Consider the following 16,072-nt stretch of genomic DNA (forward strand, 5'->3'; position numbering starts at 1 on the left):
TCTCAGTGTGCTCTAATAATCTAACCTGTAGTTTGTTAACTGGCGGGTTGCTGCTGCTTCTAAATTGCTGCTGCATGGTCAGGGTAGCCTTTTACACCTTAAAGTGATCAAGACTTGCACAAATTATAGTGAAATGGACATGCAGTTGCTGTGTTGGAAGCTTCGAATCTATTGATTGCTGTTTTCTCTGAGCTGCATGCCACTAGAAACTAAGACTTCAACGGGCAAATATTTTCATTTTCAAATATTCTATAGAATATATTGTCGAATATTCAAATATTCAATATTTCTTACATGGGATATTTCAAATATGGAATGCTCAAGATATGTTTCACTTTATTTTTTATTTTATTGTCAAGGTGTCTTTAGCTGTGAGTGCTGAAATGTTAATCAGGAGTGTACATCTTTTGAACACGGTATCTGTCCTTTACATTGTGCTCCAAATTCACTTGGAATAAACCCTCCTTACATTAGCTTACATTAAACGTTAAGAATATTTTTGCCTTCTCCTGTATAGTTACTATTTTGGAAATACATAATTTTCTTTGTACAGTAACAATATACATGATGTAAACAACAATGTCATACGATATGATTCGTCTTTTTTCATCAGATTAAATAATTTACATCAAACAGAATGTGTCATAACGTGCTATAATTAGTGAAGACAAATTATACATCTAATTGACACATAAGACGGCTGATGCACATCCTCACTCTGCTTGGTCTTTCTGAATTAACTTTATGCAAATGAAGTGAGCGGTGACCAACCAGACTGTTCATAAGTGGTAACACTTGCTATATGGAAACACATACAAATTAATTTCGTTTGTCCCTCATGACTAGTTATATCCCCAGTAATGCACTGATAATCATTATGCTGAAAGTGGCAGTGATCAGAGCACAGAACTTACAAACCTAGCTCATTTAAATAAGATATGTATTGTAACCAAATATTATTGAAATACATTAATATGTTCACACCGAAGGTCAGAGCTGAATGGACTGATGAGTCCCCTTATGGCTGGACTGACCTCCTGCTGCTGGTCGCCTGATTTAATAATAACACCAGTACTGAGTAACACTGCTCTACATTCTCTGTACTGTTTCACTGTTTGCTTGTTTGTAAATAAGGACAAGCTACTTACTTGGTGTGACTGTGCACTTAAAAAAATACTGTCTACTTAATGCCTTATTAGTGAGCATCTTTCTGCATTCCTGCCAACATTCCTACCAAGTGCTTTATATTATTGTTCCCTCTCTTTTGTGCTCCTTGTACACTTCTTTACTTTAATATCTCCCTTATATCTTTATGTCAGATTGATTTTTTTGTTGAAATTGAAAGAAATAGCATTACTCCCTGTAAAGCCTAAAATCATAATCTATAGGTCATACTGATGAAGATATGATGACAATAGTAGGTCATTCACTCATCCTCGGAAGAAACATCCTTCACCAAGCATTAACTGAGTTCAGTCAGATTCATCCACCCGGGGAAGGGGTTCGAAACACAACCCAAGCTACAAAAAATGTTCCTGGTAATTGTATCTAAAATTTTAGAATTTTTATATTCCACAATCTCAGTACTTGAGTAAAAATGTGAATATAGGATTGTAATTCACACATTAATCATGTTTTATTGTTCCTTGGATTAAAGGAAACAGTAATTAAAGCTTACAATCTGAATTGCACTCTGAATGAGCTCACATAGAAAAAAATCACCGTTCAACCAATAAAAAAGGAAGCATCATGCATCTTTTATATAGTGAGAGAAAACATGGTAGGACACAGATGCAAATGCTGATCTGTTTCACTTTGGCCAACATAGACATGCACATGCCCTATCTACTCAGGAAACAGATTAAGAGGGCACCACTTAATTCCCAGAATGGATTGCTGGCTAGATACTCGGTTCGATAGGGTTAATGTCTTATTTACTTATTGTTTTTTTTCACAAAGTATTTGCTCTTGACCAACACCTCTGCATGTGTGTTCTGGCAAGGAAATAATTAGAGTGTAATCTAAACAATCAAGCTGTCCAATAGCCACAAAAAAGGTATCAGATTGACACTAATGGTTGAACTGTACAAACATGGTAAAAACCATCAAAGACAAGAATAAAAACAAAACCGAGAAAAAAACATCATTAAATAAAAAATATGACAACAGCTACACAAAACACAGATCTCATGCCACTGAACATGCTAATGCACCAAACTGATTACATGTGGTATGCGCAGAGAAGCTAGTGAATGAGAATATGAAGTTGTCCAGTTGTCGTCATGGACTAATGATGTGCATCACAGCATTTCCCTCTAGGTGCTAGATGTCTAGATGCAGCACCGCTCCAGGGACGAGTTTGGGACGCACTGCTGCGCTCCTTGCACAGTCTGTGTGAACCTGTTAACATGGGTGTCAAGATGTTCGGCGTCGCTCTCACTATGCAGAGGCAGCATGTGTGAAGCATGCCTTAGAGACTGTAGCCCATCTGTTGATGCACAGTTTGTGTTAGCCATAATCTAGTCCTCCATTAGTGGACAGTGTCTGACCACAGAGCTGCTCTTGGCCAGATATTTTTGAGCAGTTGGCCATAGTTAACCGGGGGGGGCAATATACCGATATGTTATTGGTATCATGATAAATTACATCACAATACACTTTTCTGAATTTAAAATGGGTATGCTATTTGATATAGGATGAGTATATATATATATTCTAGAGAGCTTGTAAACAACAACAAGCAGTGTACAGTTACTGTGTAAACTGCATAGCAACAAGCAGCTAATTGGATGTGATTATGTTACATTTAATTTTTTTTTTACAATTTATTTAACGTTCTCTGCCTGTTTCCTCTGAAATTATCTACATTTGCAAAGCATTAATAAATCATTGTATTCATTAGCTGTTTAAATGTATCACTGCTGTTTTGCTGTTTTGTTTCTACTTGCTGGCAAACCTCAGAAATATCTATTATAGCTATTATAACTATAATAACTATTTATGGTATTATATTTTTGCCAACTTTTTGTTCAACCTAGCAGTGACACTGATGTGTGTAAAAACCCAGCAACACCTGATACCAGCACCACACACACTACCATGACCACTACCATGTAACTGTCACTACTGTGCTGAGAATGATCCACCACCTAAACAATATGTGGACAACAGCAGCCCTGTGGTCAGAAAATGACCAATGATGAATGGGGTAGAGTGGTTGACAAATTATCCAGCAAAAGATGGCCTAAAGTTTACCGAAATAGCTCCATTAGTTTGCATTGAAGTCCCTGTAGTTACTGAATAATAAGCCTTTGTATGAACTAAACCTGGAATGTTAAGGGTTTAAAATAAAAAAAAATGAGGCAGATAACAAAAAAGGACTATAAAATATGATTACAGTATATTATGTATTATTTAATATATTGTTCCCAAAGTACTCGACATATTGAATAAACAATTTAAAAACATGTTTGGTGCCTAGTATATAATACTGAAATGTACCTTTTATAAGATATCATGTCGTTGCTGTCAGGACAGATCTGCATATCTCCAAAATGGGAATTTTACAGGAGAAGGAAAACACTTTCTACAATGCTTGTAGTAGTAAGCTGTTACATATGCACTTATAACTCCTTTTAACTCGGTAACAATGCTTTGTAAGCATACTTACAAAACTTTAAATATCCTTCATGAACATGTTCTAACACAAGTGTCAGTATTCATTATAATGGCTTTTACATGGATAATGACTTTTTAATGACACAATTTTCAATAACATAAAAATGCCATCACTGTGTGCTTAAAGTAAAGAGAAGATATTTTATTATGCATTTATTATATTTTATTACATATATTATTATTAATTATAAGGTACTCTAAACTATATTTTTGTAATATGAGGTGAAATCATTTCAATTCAAAACTAATTACAAAAGCACAGACACATTATTGCAATTTAAAATTAACTTAAAATGTAAATTTCTCTAAGCTGTAGTAAACACAATTGCTTTGAACATTTGTTTGTCCTACAATGTCTGAATATGACCAGAATACATAAGTGGTACCTAATTAACCTTGCAGGGCAGGAAGCTCTGCCAGGTGATGGTTCAATAATAAAATACAGTATTTTAAAGAGCACACACTAACAGACATAAACAGCACACACCACATTTAACATTCAAATGTGAATAACTTAAAATATCAATCACTTTACTTCAAGGACTCAGTGATGGAATTTTAAATGTTCATAATGATTTTAGAATTGTTATCAAGTGTTATAGGTGCTTTACCATTACATACAGGTCATTATCTGTTTAAAAGGCAATATAATGAATAGTGGCACTTGTGTTACAGCGTGTTTATAAATCATCAAAAAATGAATTATAGCATATTATTACAGCCTTATGATGCATTGTTAGAGTTTATAAGTATGTTTACAAAGGTTTGTTACCAAGTTACTAATAGTTATAAGCACACATATAACTATTTATGAATACAACTCTGTATGAATGTATGAATATAATTTTAGACCATTTCTATTGGTTTTATCTTTATAAAATTCTAAAACATTTTAAAAGGTAAACAACATTTTCTAATTATACAAAAACAAGGGATTCTTTACTTTTGAACAGTAGTGTATATAGTGGACCTGTGAGAATAGTGTTCCTAATAAAGTGTCCAGTGAATGGAAGTACAACATAATTGTTTCCAATAAAGTGGCCAGTGAGTGGAAGTACAAGGTAGGTGTTTCTAATAAAGTGGCCAGTGAGTGGAAGTACAACATGTGTTTCTAATAAAGTGGCCAGTGAGTAGAAGTACAACATAAGTGTTTCTAATAAAGTGGCCAGTGAGTGAAAATCTCCTTAGCAGTTATACAGCTAAGTCTTTAGTAGTAACTCTGCAGCCTCTGTAGTGCAGTGTGAAAGCTCAGCAGCAACTCAGTAGGAGGTGAAGGAGGGAAAAAAATGCGATTGACTAGGTAGCTCCAACAGGAATTGCTGCTTACAAAAGAAAATCTCTGCAGCGGAGAGGGAAAAAAACAGCATAGCATATGTTGCACACACAATAGGGTGGTATAAATCAACCTGTTTCCACAGCTTTTCTCTGACACTTTCTTTTCTATGCAGCTGAATGTGAAGCCCTGCAGCTTTGGTGTGACTCCACATGTAAAAAAGAGAGTGTGTGAGAGGAGGAGCAGAGAGAGGAGAAGAGTGAATAAAACACACTCCAGTTGACCCTCAGTGTTACCGCCTGACAGACCAGGCCTTTATACACTCCACAGTTTCCGTTGGCGCCTCTCTGTAGAGCTACCTCAAACACCACACAAAGCGCACACACACACACACACACACACAAACAGAAAACACACACGCACGCACACGCACACACAGTTGCAGAACCTCCCTGAAGTCTTGCAGGGTCTTAGAGACAGACTGAGGAGAGAGAGAGAGAGAGTAAGAGAGAGAGAGAGAGAGAGAGAGAGAGAGAGAGAGAGAGAGAGAGACAGAGAGAGAGAGAGAGTAGGATAAGAGAAAGAAGATAGAAGAAGTAGGGGATGACAATGAAAAAGAAAGAGTGAGAGCAAATAGAGAGAGTGAGAGAGAGCAGAGGGAAAGGAAAGGAGTGAGACGACGGAACAGGAAGAGAGAAAGAGAGGTGGGGGACACAAAGAGCGAGAGAGAATAAGAGAGAGACAGCAGGAGAAGAGAAAGAGAAAAGAGGGGAAGTGGTGGATAAAATGCAAAGAAAAAAGAAGGATGGTGAAAGAAAAAGAAAGCAGGAAAGAAAAACAAAGAGAGAGAGAAAATGAGAGCAATAAAAAGAGTGAGTGATTAAATAGAGGCAGAGAAGAGAGAGACAGAGAGAAGGAGAGAGCACAGAGTGAAAAGAAAGGAGGTAAGAAGAAAAGATAAGATAAAGGAGTTGGGAAATAGAAACAAAGTGGCAAAAAGTTGGAAAAAGGAAAAGAAAAAAGGGGGAAAAGACTAGAAGTGAGAGGAAGCAAACGACTGAGGTATACTATGTGGCCAAAAGTATGCGGACAACAGTCCATCACACCTATATAAGCTCAGTTGGACATCCCATTCCAAAACCATGGGGTTGAGGTCAGGGCTCTGTGCAGGCCAATGGAGTTCCTTCACATCAAACTCATCAAAGCACGTTTTTATGGAGCTCACTTTGTGCAAAGCGGCACAATCATGCTGGAACAGGAAAGGGAAGCATACAATTGTCTAAAATGTACTTGTATGCTGAAGCATTAACATTACCCTTCACTGGAACTAAGGGGCTGAGCTCAAACTCCAAAAAACAGCCTCAGACCATTGTCCCTCCTCCACCAAACTTTACTGTTGGCATTATATCTAACTCTGCTAGGTAGTGTTGTCCTGGCATCCGCCAAACACAGATTCGTCGATCAGACTGCCAGATAATGAAGCTTGATTCATCACTCCAGAGAGTTCTCCAGAGTCCAGTGGTGGCGTTCTTTACACCACCCCATTGGCTGGAATTGCACATAGTAATCTTAGGCTTGTGTGCAGCTACTTGGTCATGGAAACTCATTTCATGAAGCTCCTGACACACAGTTCTCTAAGTGCTGATTAACTCTGGAAGAACACTGTAGTGAGTGATGAAACAAAGGCCAGCAGATTTTTACGTTACGTGCTTTAGCACTCGGCAGCCCTACCCTTGTGGCAAAGGTGGCATCCATTTAAACTCATTAAGCTTTTCAGTATGACTCAGTCTACTGACAGTGTTTTCTATGTGCTTGATTTTACACACCTGTTAGTAATACGTGTGGCTGAAACACCTGAACTCAATAATTAGAGGGAGTATCCAAGGACCGTTGACAAGTGTGGTAGAGACTAGGAAAATGAAAAAGAGAGAGAGAGAGAGAGAGAGAGAGAGAGAGAGAGAGAGAGAGAGAGGAGAAAAGAAAAGACAGAAAGAAAAAGGAGAGAGGGAGAGGTGGAGAGAAAGCAAAGAAAGAAAAAGAAACAGAGAGATGAAAAAAGAACTAGAATGGTGAAAGAGTGATAGATCAAGAGTGGAAGATAGAAGGAGAGAAAGCGAAGGAGAAGAGTGATCATCCCTCTTTCATTAGCTCCCTGTTATTGATTCTTTGTTCAGCTTTGCTCATAAGGCCAGGTTTTATCTAAAAGCAGGTTAAAGGAACGGTCACTCACACTGCCCACTGTCTAAAGACTGTGCGTGCACACACACACACACACACACACACACACACACACACACACACACTGAGAGCTTCCTGAAGCAGTGTTTTCAATGGGGGCTGCTGACAGACAGATCGATGAAGAGCATGAGTGTTTTGGAGCAGACGGAGCAGACGAGGGCTGTGATTATGAGAATCAGACGATAGCTGCTTTCAGTTATGTAATGAATGCTTTCGCTTCATCACTATTAGAACTCTGCTCTAAAGCCGACACAAAGCCAGAGTTTCTCTGCTTTCAGGGAAAACTGAAAAGAAGCTCCGACTGAACACCCACTGCTGCAGATCCATTCAAACCAAGCCAGTATTATCTGCATAGCACTTTCACCTCTTATAATAAACATCAAAAGCAGTGTCACAGGAATGTAATGAACACCTTCAAAGAATTCTCTCTAGATTAGACTAGGTTAGATTATAGTTGATTACACTAGATTAGAGCAGACTAGATGTTTATTATATATTTATTATATAATAAGTGATAAGAAGTGATATTAAGTTAAAAAAATAATAATCATAACAATAATAACATAATAAAACATATAAAAAAAGCTATATAGTCATTAATAGGAATAAGAATTTTAGCTTACATGTTGAAAAAAGGACCCATATCCTACATTTTTCTTGGTCCAGTTAGTTGACTATTTGTGTGGTTTTATGTACAAAAAGTAGTAATAATTTATTTTCACATGACAAATTTCCAACCTATCTTTATCCCTTAGAATTAAATGGGCTGTTTATGTTACTGTGCCTTAATTAATCAGCTCTATTCTGATTGGCTGTCTGCTTTCAAAAATCCCAGAGCTGAAACACTCCTTATAACTTCAGTGTGAGCGGGAGGGCCTAAACTCATGTAGTCTGAATAGGTGTATTTATGCAAATGAGTTAGATCTGGTAGTATCACAAAAATAGTGAATTCAAAATAGCCTGATTTTACCATTAATTTCCATATATGGGCTGCATAGATAGAGTAGATACAGTAGGGACTGTAGGGAGTAGTAAATTGGACATTTTGAAACTTTACCAATGTTTACACATTACTTTGAACTCCTTTATTCAAAAAGCCAATGTAAGGGTATTAAGAATGAATATGTTTAGTTTTTTTCTTGCAAATTCATGAGTAAAGATCTTAAATGTATTTAATCATTTGCTCACTATTTATAAGTCATTTATAAACATTTGTAAGCCCCTCCTTTAATAATCTGACTAACCATATGGATGACTTTAGGCCATTTCTACTAAACAAGTTATATGAATTTGTGTTTGACTAATATAGTTTAAAGCTAATGAATGCTTTCTTCTGGTAGTTTTTGGTTTTCAACTCACTTGATTTGCTTTTAAATGCTTTAAAGGCATCAGCAATTTATGATTACACTTTCAAACAGTGTGTACTGATTACAAGGACATGCAAACATATTCAAAATATACAGCATGTATGAGTACATTTGCAACTGAAATGTGAACATTTGCTAGTATTTCCTACTATGTCTAATCACTGTAAATATTCCTTGATTAAGATGTCGCATAAAGACATTTCCAGCATGCTTTTAGCTCAAACTATTACAGGTAATTAATATTTAACAAACACATTACAACTAATTTACAGAAGACCTTACTAACACTTAAAAATGAATTTATAACATTTCTAAGTTTGCTTACAAATAATATGCTTCTATTTACAAGGTCATCTTTCTTGCTAATACCTTAGTAATCATCAAGTAAAAATAGTGTTGCCAAAACACCTTGTACTTCCACTCCCTTGTGTCTCCTTTAAATAAGCAAGCGCTCGATTTTCTGCTGTGGGATGAAGTTGATTTTGAAGTCAGCAGAAGAATCCAGTCTGGCTATCACATAGCGTTCTCACCAGCTGTTCAGTTCACAACCCAAATCCAGTTAATGTAACTACCGCATATGCTTCTCTTGTGCTGAGAGGAAAACAGAACCGCATCGTTACTTTTACACCCACAAATGTGCAAGAGTCTGTCACTGTGAGCATCTCAGTGGTGTGATTATCAGGTAGAGTGTTACAGAGAAGGAAGAGCTTTCTAAATACACATAGAATAAAAGCAGGGACTGAAGGAAAACAGGATACAAACTCCAATGAGCTGAACAAATACACTTTGTGTCCACTTCATTAGAAACACCTGCCTTGCACTTCCACTCACTGGCCGCTTTATTAGTAACACCTACCTCATAGCTTATCTGTTGCTGCACAATTTATCAGCCCCCCCTCCTCAATAATCGGTTTCTGACCACAGGCCAGAATATTATTTGGGTGGTGGATCATTCTTAGCACAGCAGTGACACTGACATGGTAGTTTTTATGGTAGTGTGTGTGGTGCTGGTACAAGTGCATCTGATACAGCTGTGTTGCTGGGGTTTTTACACATGTCAGGGTTACTGCTAGGTTTAGACTGGTCCACCGCTCAAAAATATCAAGTCAATAGCAGCTCTGTGGTCAGAAACTGACCGCTCATGAAGATCTAGTGGATGACTAACACAAACAGTGCATCTACAGATGAGCTACAGTCTCGAACTATACACCAGCAAGGTGGAGATACAAGGGTAAGGTTTCTAATAAAGTGGCCCTGGAATGTCCTGAGGATTTGTACTGTGAGCATTTAACTGCTGCTATATCTACATTATAAGGGGTTCCCCTATATTATTTTACTCAATCTAAACAAAGACCCATAATTCTTTTGGGTCTCCGCAAGGGCAGTATTTCTCCATAATACATCACCTATGCAAACTCCAACAGAGAGATCAGCATTAACATTCCCAGGTTGTTATGTGTTGCTGGCAGCATTTAGGCCTAAATAAGAAAAGGAGGCTTTCTGAGTAGGGTCGGAGTCCGTGCTGAATTATTCATGGTACCTTAATGAGTGCTAAAACTAATCTGTCTGCCAGTGGCAGGCCCATTCCTCCTCAGCAAAACGGCGCAGCCTGCCAGAGGGCACTGGAGGTGAAAGGTCAGCAGGGGTTGCATAAATAATAAACGCTGAGCCTAATCGATGTTGGGCTTGTGTTTGTACGGTTGATGTAAGTGCTGCCTGGCAGGACAAGATCGGTGTTCTTCATGTTTCAGGGCAGTAAAGGTAGTACTCAGATGAAAGAGTTTAACTCATGTTTTCATGCTGCCTTCAGTCCCATTCAGGCCAAACTGGTAGAGGATACTGAATGGGTTGAATAGGTGTTACAAGATTGACCTACATTTTACAGCTTTAACCAGGCCTATGATTTTTTTGAACTGAAAATACTGAAAAATATTTCAAGAACATTACCTGCTTGAGTCCAACCTGATTGCATCACGTTTTGAATCCAAACTCAATAAAGTACAAATAAATTGTGTCCCAACCTGACTGTATGAACCTAACTGTAGTCCAACTAATTGCTCTATGTACCAAAATGTAGCCTGACATACTCCTGTCCCAGCCCAACTTCAACCTGGCAAAATTCTGCCTGAATTTGCCTGCAGACTGACAGAATCCTCTCAAAACTAAGCTTGACCCTCACAAAATTCCATATGAACATGACTGCATCCCTGCAAAATTCCATCCAAAACTGACTGTAGCCGGACAAAATTCTGCCCCAACTGGACTGTAGCTTGACAAAATTTGGTCCAAATTCAACTGTAGCTTGAAAAAAGTCTGTCCAAGTGTGATTGAAGTTCGATAAAATTTGGATCTGATTGTAGATGGACAAAATTCTGACCAAACCTGTCTGTAACCCAACAAAATTCCATCTCAATCCAACGAAAATTCTATCCAAACCTGACTGTGGTCTGACAAAATTTGTCCAAAATTCTATGTGACAAAATACCACCTGACCCCAACTGTAATTTAACAAAAATTCAACTCTCACTTTAGCCTGACAAAAATTCTGTCTGAATTCGACTGTACCCTGACAAAATGTTTTCCCTATGCAAATGTGGCCTGACGAAATTCCTTCTGACTCCAGTTGAATCCTGACAAAATTCTATCCAAATCCGAAACCAAACATGACAAACCAGAGACTCAATAACCCTTTAAGGCTGATACAAAAACATGGCCGTTTGCTCTTCTCTGATGATAATTTTTTAATGCTCTTTTTGCATTTATTTGCTGGCTAAAATGTATTAAACATGAATATGAAAACACTCAAGATCCCAACTAAACCTAATGTGAATAGCCAAGTTCCGCTGGGGTCGAGCTCTTCTGCAAACCACCCAGGCCAGCTGACAGAGGATACTGCAGGGGTTGAAGAGTTGTTTGGGATTGACCTACATTTTAGTCGTTTATTTCTTAAGGCTCTCTCCATAACTGTCCATTCTTTTGTACTTGATTCCACATCACCCTCTTGTTTTCTACTTTTTGGAACTGAAAACAGCTGAATTGGTTGTTGCTTCCCTTTTTTATTCTTTCTTGACCCCATTGTCTCTCCATCAACAGCACTTTTCTTTCTCTCTCTCTTACTCTCTCGCATGATCAAAGTCCATCCTCAAAGCCCCAGTGGACAGGGATCGCTGACAGGCTGGACTCTCTCACAGAGCCACAGCGGAACTCTTTTAAATGGCCAAAAACAGAGAAGAGGGTCAGCGATGGACATTGAAGAGAGACCTATAGCACATTTTTTTTTGAGTTACATGGATCACAGACTCAAATCTCGCTCTGGGCTGCAGCACTGCACAGTTTAACGTCCCTCCTGCTCAAACACAACAGATTCTGTTGACTTTTTACAGGCATTTTGCAGTAAGATTTAAAGATAATTACAAAACTACATGATCAATTACATAGTTATGCAAAGGTATATTTACATTTAATTTACATCCTATATTGACAGATCTGAGTCTGCACATTTGACTTTTTGTTTGTTTTGCTGACCAAACATAGCAAACATGTACAAAATAATTTTCTTTCTGAAAACATCATCAAATTCAAATTGTGATAGAGTATCTCATCTTCTACTTACAGACACAAATTTGATTGAAAGTTTAGAAGGGGCACTTTCCTCACAATATTTCTACTTGTTTTGATGAGCTACGAGTGAGAACTAATTAAAATCAAATTACAACATTGTTATCACCAGCAACTTCTAAAGGTTAAACTGTGCAGTTCTGCAGCCCTCCTGGACTGAACTTTGAGAGCAGTTATTTGACAAATGTTTTGACTGCCACACAGGGAGAACGAAATGAACAAAATGTCATATGCTTTTTATAAAACCTCAAAAAATAATGTTAGAGTTTGACGCACTCTACCTTTTGTTGAAAAGGTCAGGGTCGCGGAGCTTGGCATCAATGTCATAGACAAAGTGCTCCTGGGTGATGGTCACTGTGTTGTCCAAACTGTCATTCTTGCTAATGGTGACCACAGGGTAGCCCATTTGCAGTGTCCAGCGGTCCATCACCTCCTTTATGTTGATGTCCTTGCCTTCCCTCTGCATGGCCTGCAACACACAACACACAATAGGATTCCATTGATTCTGTAGATTCTAATCAGCAGAATAGAGCAAACTGTTCAAATAGGAATAAACACCCCTTTGCACTAGATTAGTTTTACTTGGGAGGCAATTTTTATTTCTGACCAATGGGTTTACATCCTCTACCTCAAATTGAGCCCTAACATTATGACCACCTCCTTGTTTCGACGCTCATTGTCCATTTTATCAGCTCCACTTACTATATAGGTGCACTTTGTAGTTCTACAGTTACAGACTGTAGTCCATCTGTTTCTCTGCATACTTTGTTAGCCCCCTTCTACCCTGTTCTTCAGTGGTCAGGACCCCCATGGACCCTCACAGAGCAGGTACTATTTGGGTGGTGGATCATTCTCAGCACTGCAGTAACACTGATGTGATGGTGGTGTGTTAGTGTGTGTTGTGCTGGTCTGAGTGGATCAGACACAGCAGTGCTGCTGGAGTTTTAAAACACCTCAGTGTCGCTGCTGGACTGTGAATAGTCCACCAACCAAAAATATCCAGCCAACAGCGTCCGGTGGGCAGCATCCTGTGACCACTGATGACGGACTAGAGGATGATACAAACTGTGCAGCAGCAGATGAGCTATCGTCTCTGACTTTACATCTACAAGGTGGACTGACAAGGTAGGAGTGTCTATTAGAGTGGACAGTGAGTGAGAGTGTTTAAAAACTCCATGTATATATGCAATTCCAAGTCACTACTTATGTCATGATCCATGTGTATAGTTTTTGTTTCTTGTCTCATTTGGTTTCAACATTTGTTAAAGATCTTAATGGAGAGGTTCCCAAACTTTTTCAAGCCAGGACCCATGTGTAGATTTAGTGTTTGTCTTGTGATCCACCAAATATTAAGCGACACAACATAACTTCCCTAAAGGGTTTAAACTTTCAGCCCAATTTTATGCAATGTACTGTCATTTGCAATAGCATGCCATAAAAATGCACAGGCCTATCTTGTACTCTCACACTTAATCAATTAAGCTTTTAATTTTGGTATGAACAAATTAATAACACAAATTTTTATTAATATTTAGTTAGACATTACATGTCTGATTTAAATTTGTTCTGATCCTTGTTGGCAGCTAGCTAGTTAGCCAGAGATGTTCACAAGATAATACATGCAGGTCTAAGTTGAGTCTCGAACACCTGAGGTCAGGGTGAAAGTCAAGGCTTGAGTCTTTAGCAGAGGTGTGGACTTGAGTCATATGACTTAGACTTGAGTCAGACTCAAGTCACAAGTTTGATGACATGACATGACTCGACAAAATCGAGAAAGAATTGTGACTCAACTTCGAATTGGACACCAATGTCTCAGACTTTGACTCGGTCTTGAGCCTCATGACTCGGAAAGACATGAGACCCAAAGTGGAAGAAACGTGGAGAGAGTCTGACTGCAGACTCTACACAGCCACTTGCATTTCATGTGGATGGATTCGTTTTCTGTCATAACTTTGATCTACAGCAACGTCTTCAAATGTCTATCACTGTGCATACGCTCGATTTATTTCATTTTGGAAGGCAAGTGAAGCATTAGAGTTTAAGTTTGCCTCCATAAGCTAGAAAAAAGCATCAATAATCCCTCGCTCAGCACTTAAACTTACCAGGTGAAATGAAGGGTAAAAATAACAACTTAATAGACAGCCACTAACATGTTGTTAAAGGCTGTGTTTCAGTTGTCATCATTTTTGGTGTTCAGTGTTGAAATGGCCTTAAATTAGCTGAAGAATGCATAGTTACTTGTTTAGGACTCAAAGATCAGGACTTGGGACTTGACTTAAGACCTGCCTACATTGACTTGGGATTTGACTTGATACTCATCTATACTGACTTTGGACTTGGATCAAAACCTGACTGTCTTGACTTGGGACTTAATTTGGGACTCGAGTATCAAGACTTGTTCCCACCTTTGGCCTTTGGTCAAAAATTTCAGGTTAGTATTATTATTAGCTTTAGGAATTGCATTTTACAAAAAAATAAAAAAGCTCTTCTAAAACATTCCAGGTTCAACATAGACCCATCCCAGTCTGAAGGACAGAACTGTAGCACTATATGCAGTAAATGCAGTGTTAAAAGGAAAGAAGAAAACCATCTTGAAATGGTCAGTTAGTCTACAGATTTTACAGCATTTAAGACCAGTCTCGCATCTGTCTCATCTTCGTCTCAACATCATTTGGACTAAGGTAACTGGAAAATGAACTTTCTTGTTATTAAATATCAACAATGTCTTAGATGTGTTAAAGAAAATAAAACAATTCTTTCTCCATATCAGAGATTCACAAACCCTCGCAACTCATGGCCCACACAAAAAACAGTATTCACTGCTGTGTTTCCGTCATTTCTTGTACTGAAAATATAAACATAAATAGCCAGCAATTTGCCAAATAAAATGTTTTATTGTTGCAAATAATCGACAATATTTGTCATGTCTAAAATTTCATTTGGTGGAATGACTTTATTGTAGCAAATATTTTGGCTGAAAAAAAATAAAATAATAAAAAACTGATGTTCAAAGGTCCCTAGCAGTACCACTACGGCCCCCTTGGGGGCTGCGACCCACACGTTTAAAACCACTGCTCTACATGTTTAAATAAATTCTGTTGTTTTGGTTGAGACATTTATTTGTTTGTTTGCTGATGCTCATTGGTTCCAAAATACAAACTACCATGCTAATGCAAGCTAATTTGCTAGCATAATAACTAATCCAGCTGAAACTTTAGTAAGTTTCCAATTAGCAGACTCAGCTAAAATAGTTGGTGCACTAGTTTGCATATTTACTATCCAAACTACGTGCTAGCCCACAGTTTCAAGCTGTTTTGCTTTTTTCCTTAAAACACCACATGTACATGGAACATCTCGTTCTGTCTATCTGATTTTTGTATGAAGAAAGTCCTGTTATTTGAAGCTGTATTGAACCTGACACCGCTGCGAGCTGCAGGACAACAGTATTGCAGTGTGTTTCCGTGTTAAGATTGGTGGTTCTAATGTAATCAGTTTTGTTTGTGTTTTTTTCTTGAGTTTGAGTTGAGTCATGAGTCATTTAATGGTGAGTCACGAGTCAGTCAACACTCCCCATCTCTGGGGCTAGCCGGTACTCTGATCACTGTTGATTAATTAAGCTAAAGCAAGCTGGTTTTATACCAGAACTGACACTACACGGCAGTAGAGCTGAACATATTCAGAGTATTTTCTACATGCTTACAGTAGTAGGGAGCTCACTGCAGCAATAAATATACTCAAAGCTTTCACATGCCCCTACCATCATCATTTGCATGACATACAAAGGGCGTAACTGTGTTTGCTGCACACGGCCAGTATGAAGGCTACTGGCAATGCTGCGATGTGGTGCAATGTAGAAAGAGTGTTTTCTGCCTCTGATCCAAAAAAGCGCTCAATTTAG

The 16,072-nt window shown here is 38.2% G+C and overlaps 1 protein-coding gene across 1 annotated transcript in view; it reads right to left on the bottom strand.

Annotated features, from left to right (window-relative positions):
• LOC118812328 (thyrotropin-releasing hormone-degrading ectoenzyme-like) overlaps positions 1–16,072 on the bottom strand; it is a 357,198-nt gene that overhangs the window by 97,069 nt on the left and 244,057 nt on the right. Inside the window, exon 10 of the mRNA XM_036577232.1 lies at positions 12,456–12,643. Within this exon, the coding sequence (XP_036433125.1) occupies positions 12,456–12,643 (188 nt within the window). The remainder of the gene's footprint in view (positions 1–12,455; positions 12,644–16,072) is intronic.

The sequence above is a fragment of the Colossoma macropomum genome, unplaced genomic scaffold (assembly GCF_904425465.1).
Source record: "Colossoma macropomum unplaced genomic scaffold, Colossoma_macropomum, whole genome shotgun sequence".
In the NCBI taxonomy this organism is placed as follows: domain Eukaryota; kingdom Metazoa; phylum Chordata; class Actinopteri; order Characiformes; family Serrasalmidae; genus Colossoma; species Colossoma macropomum.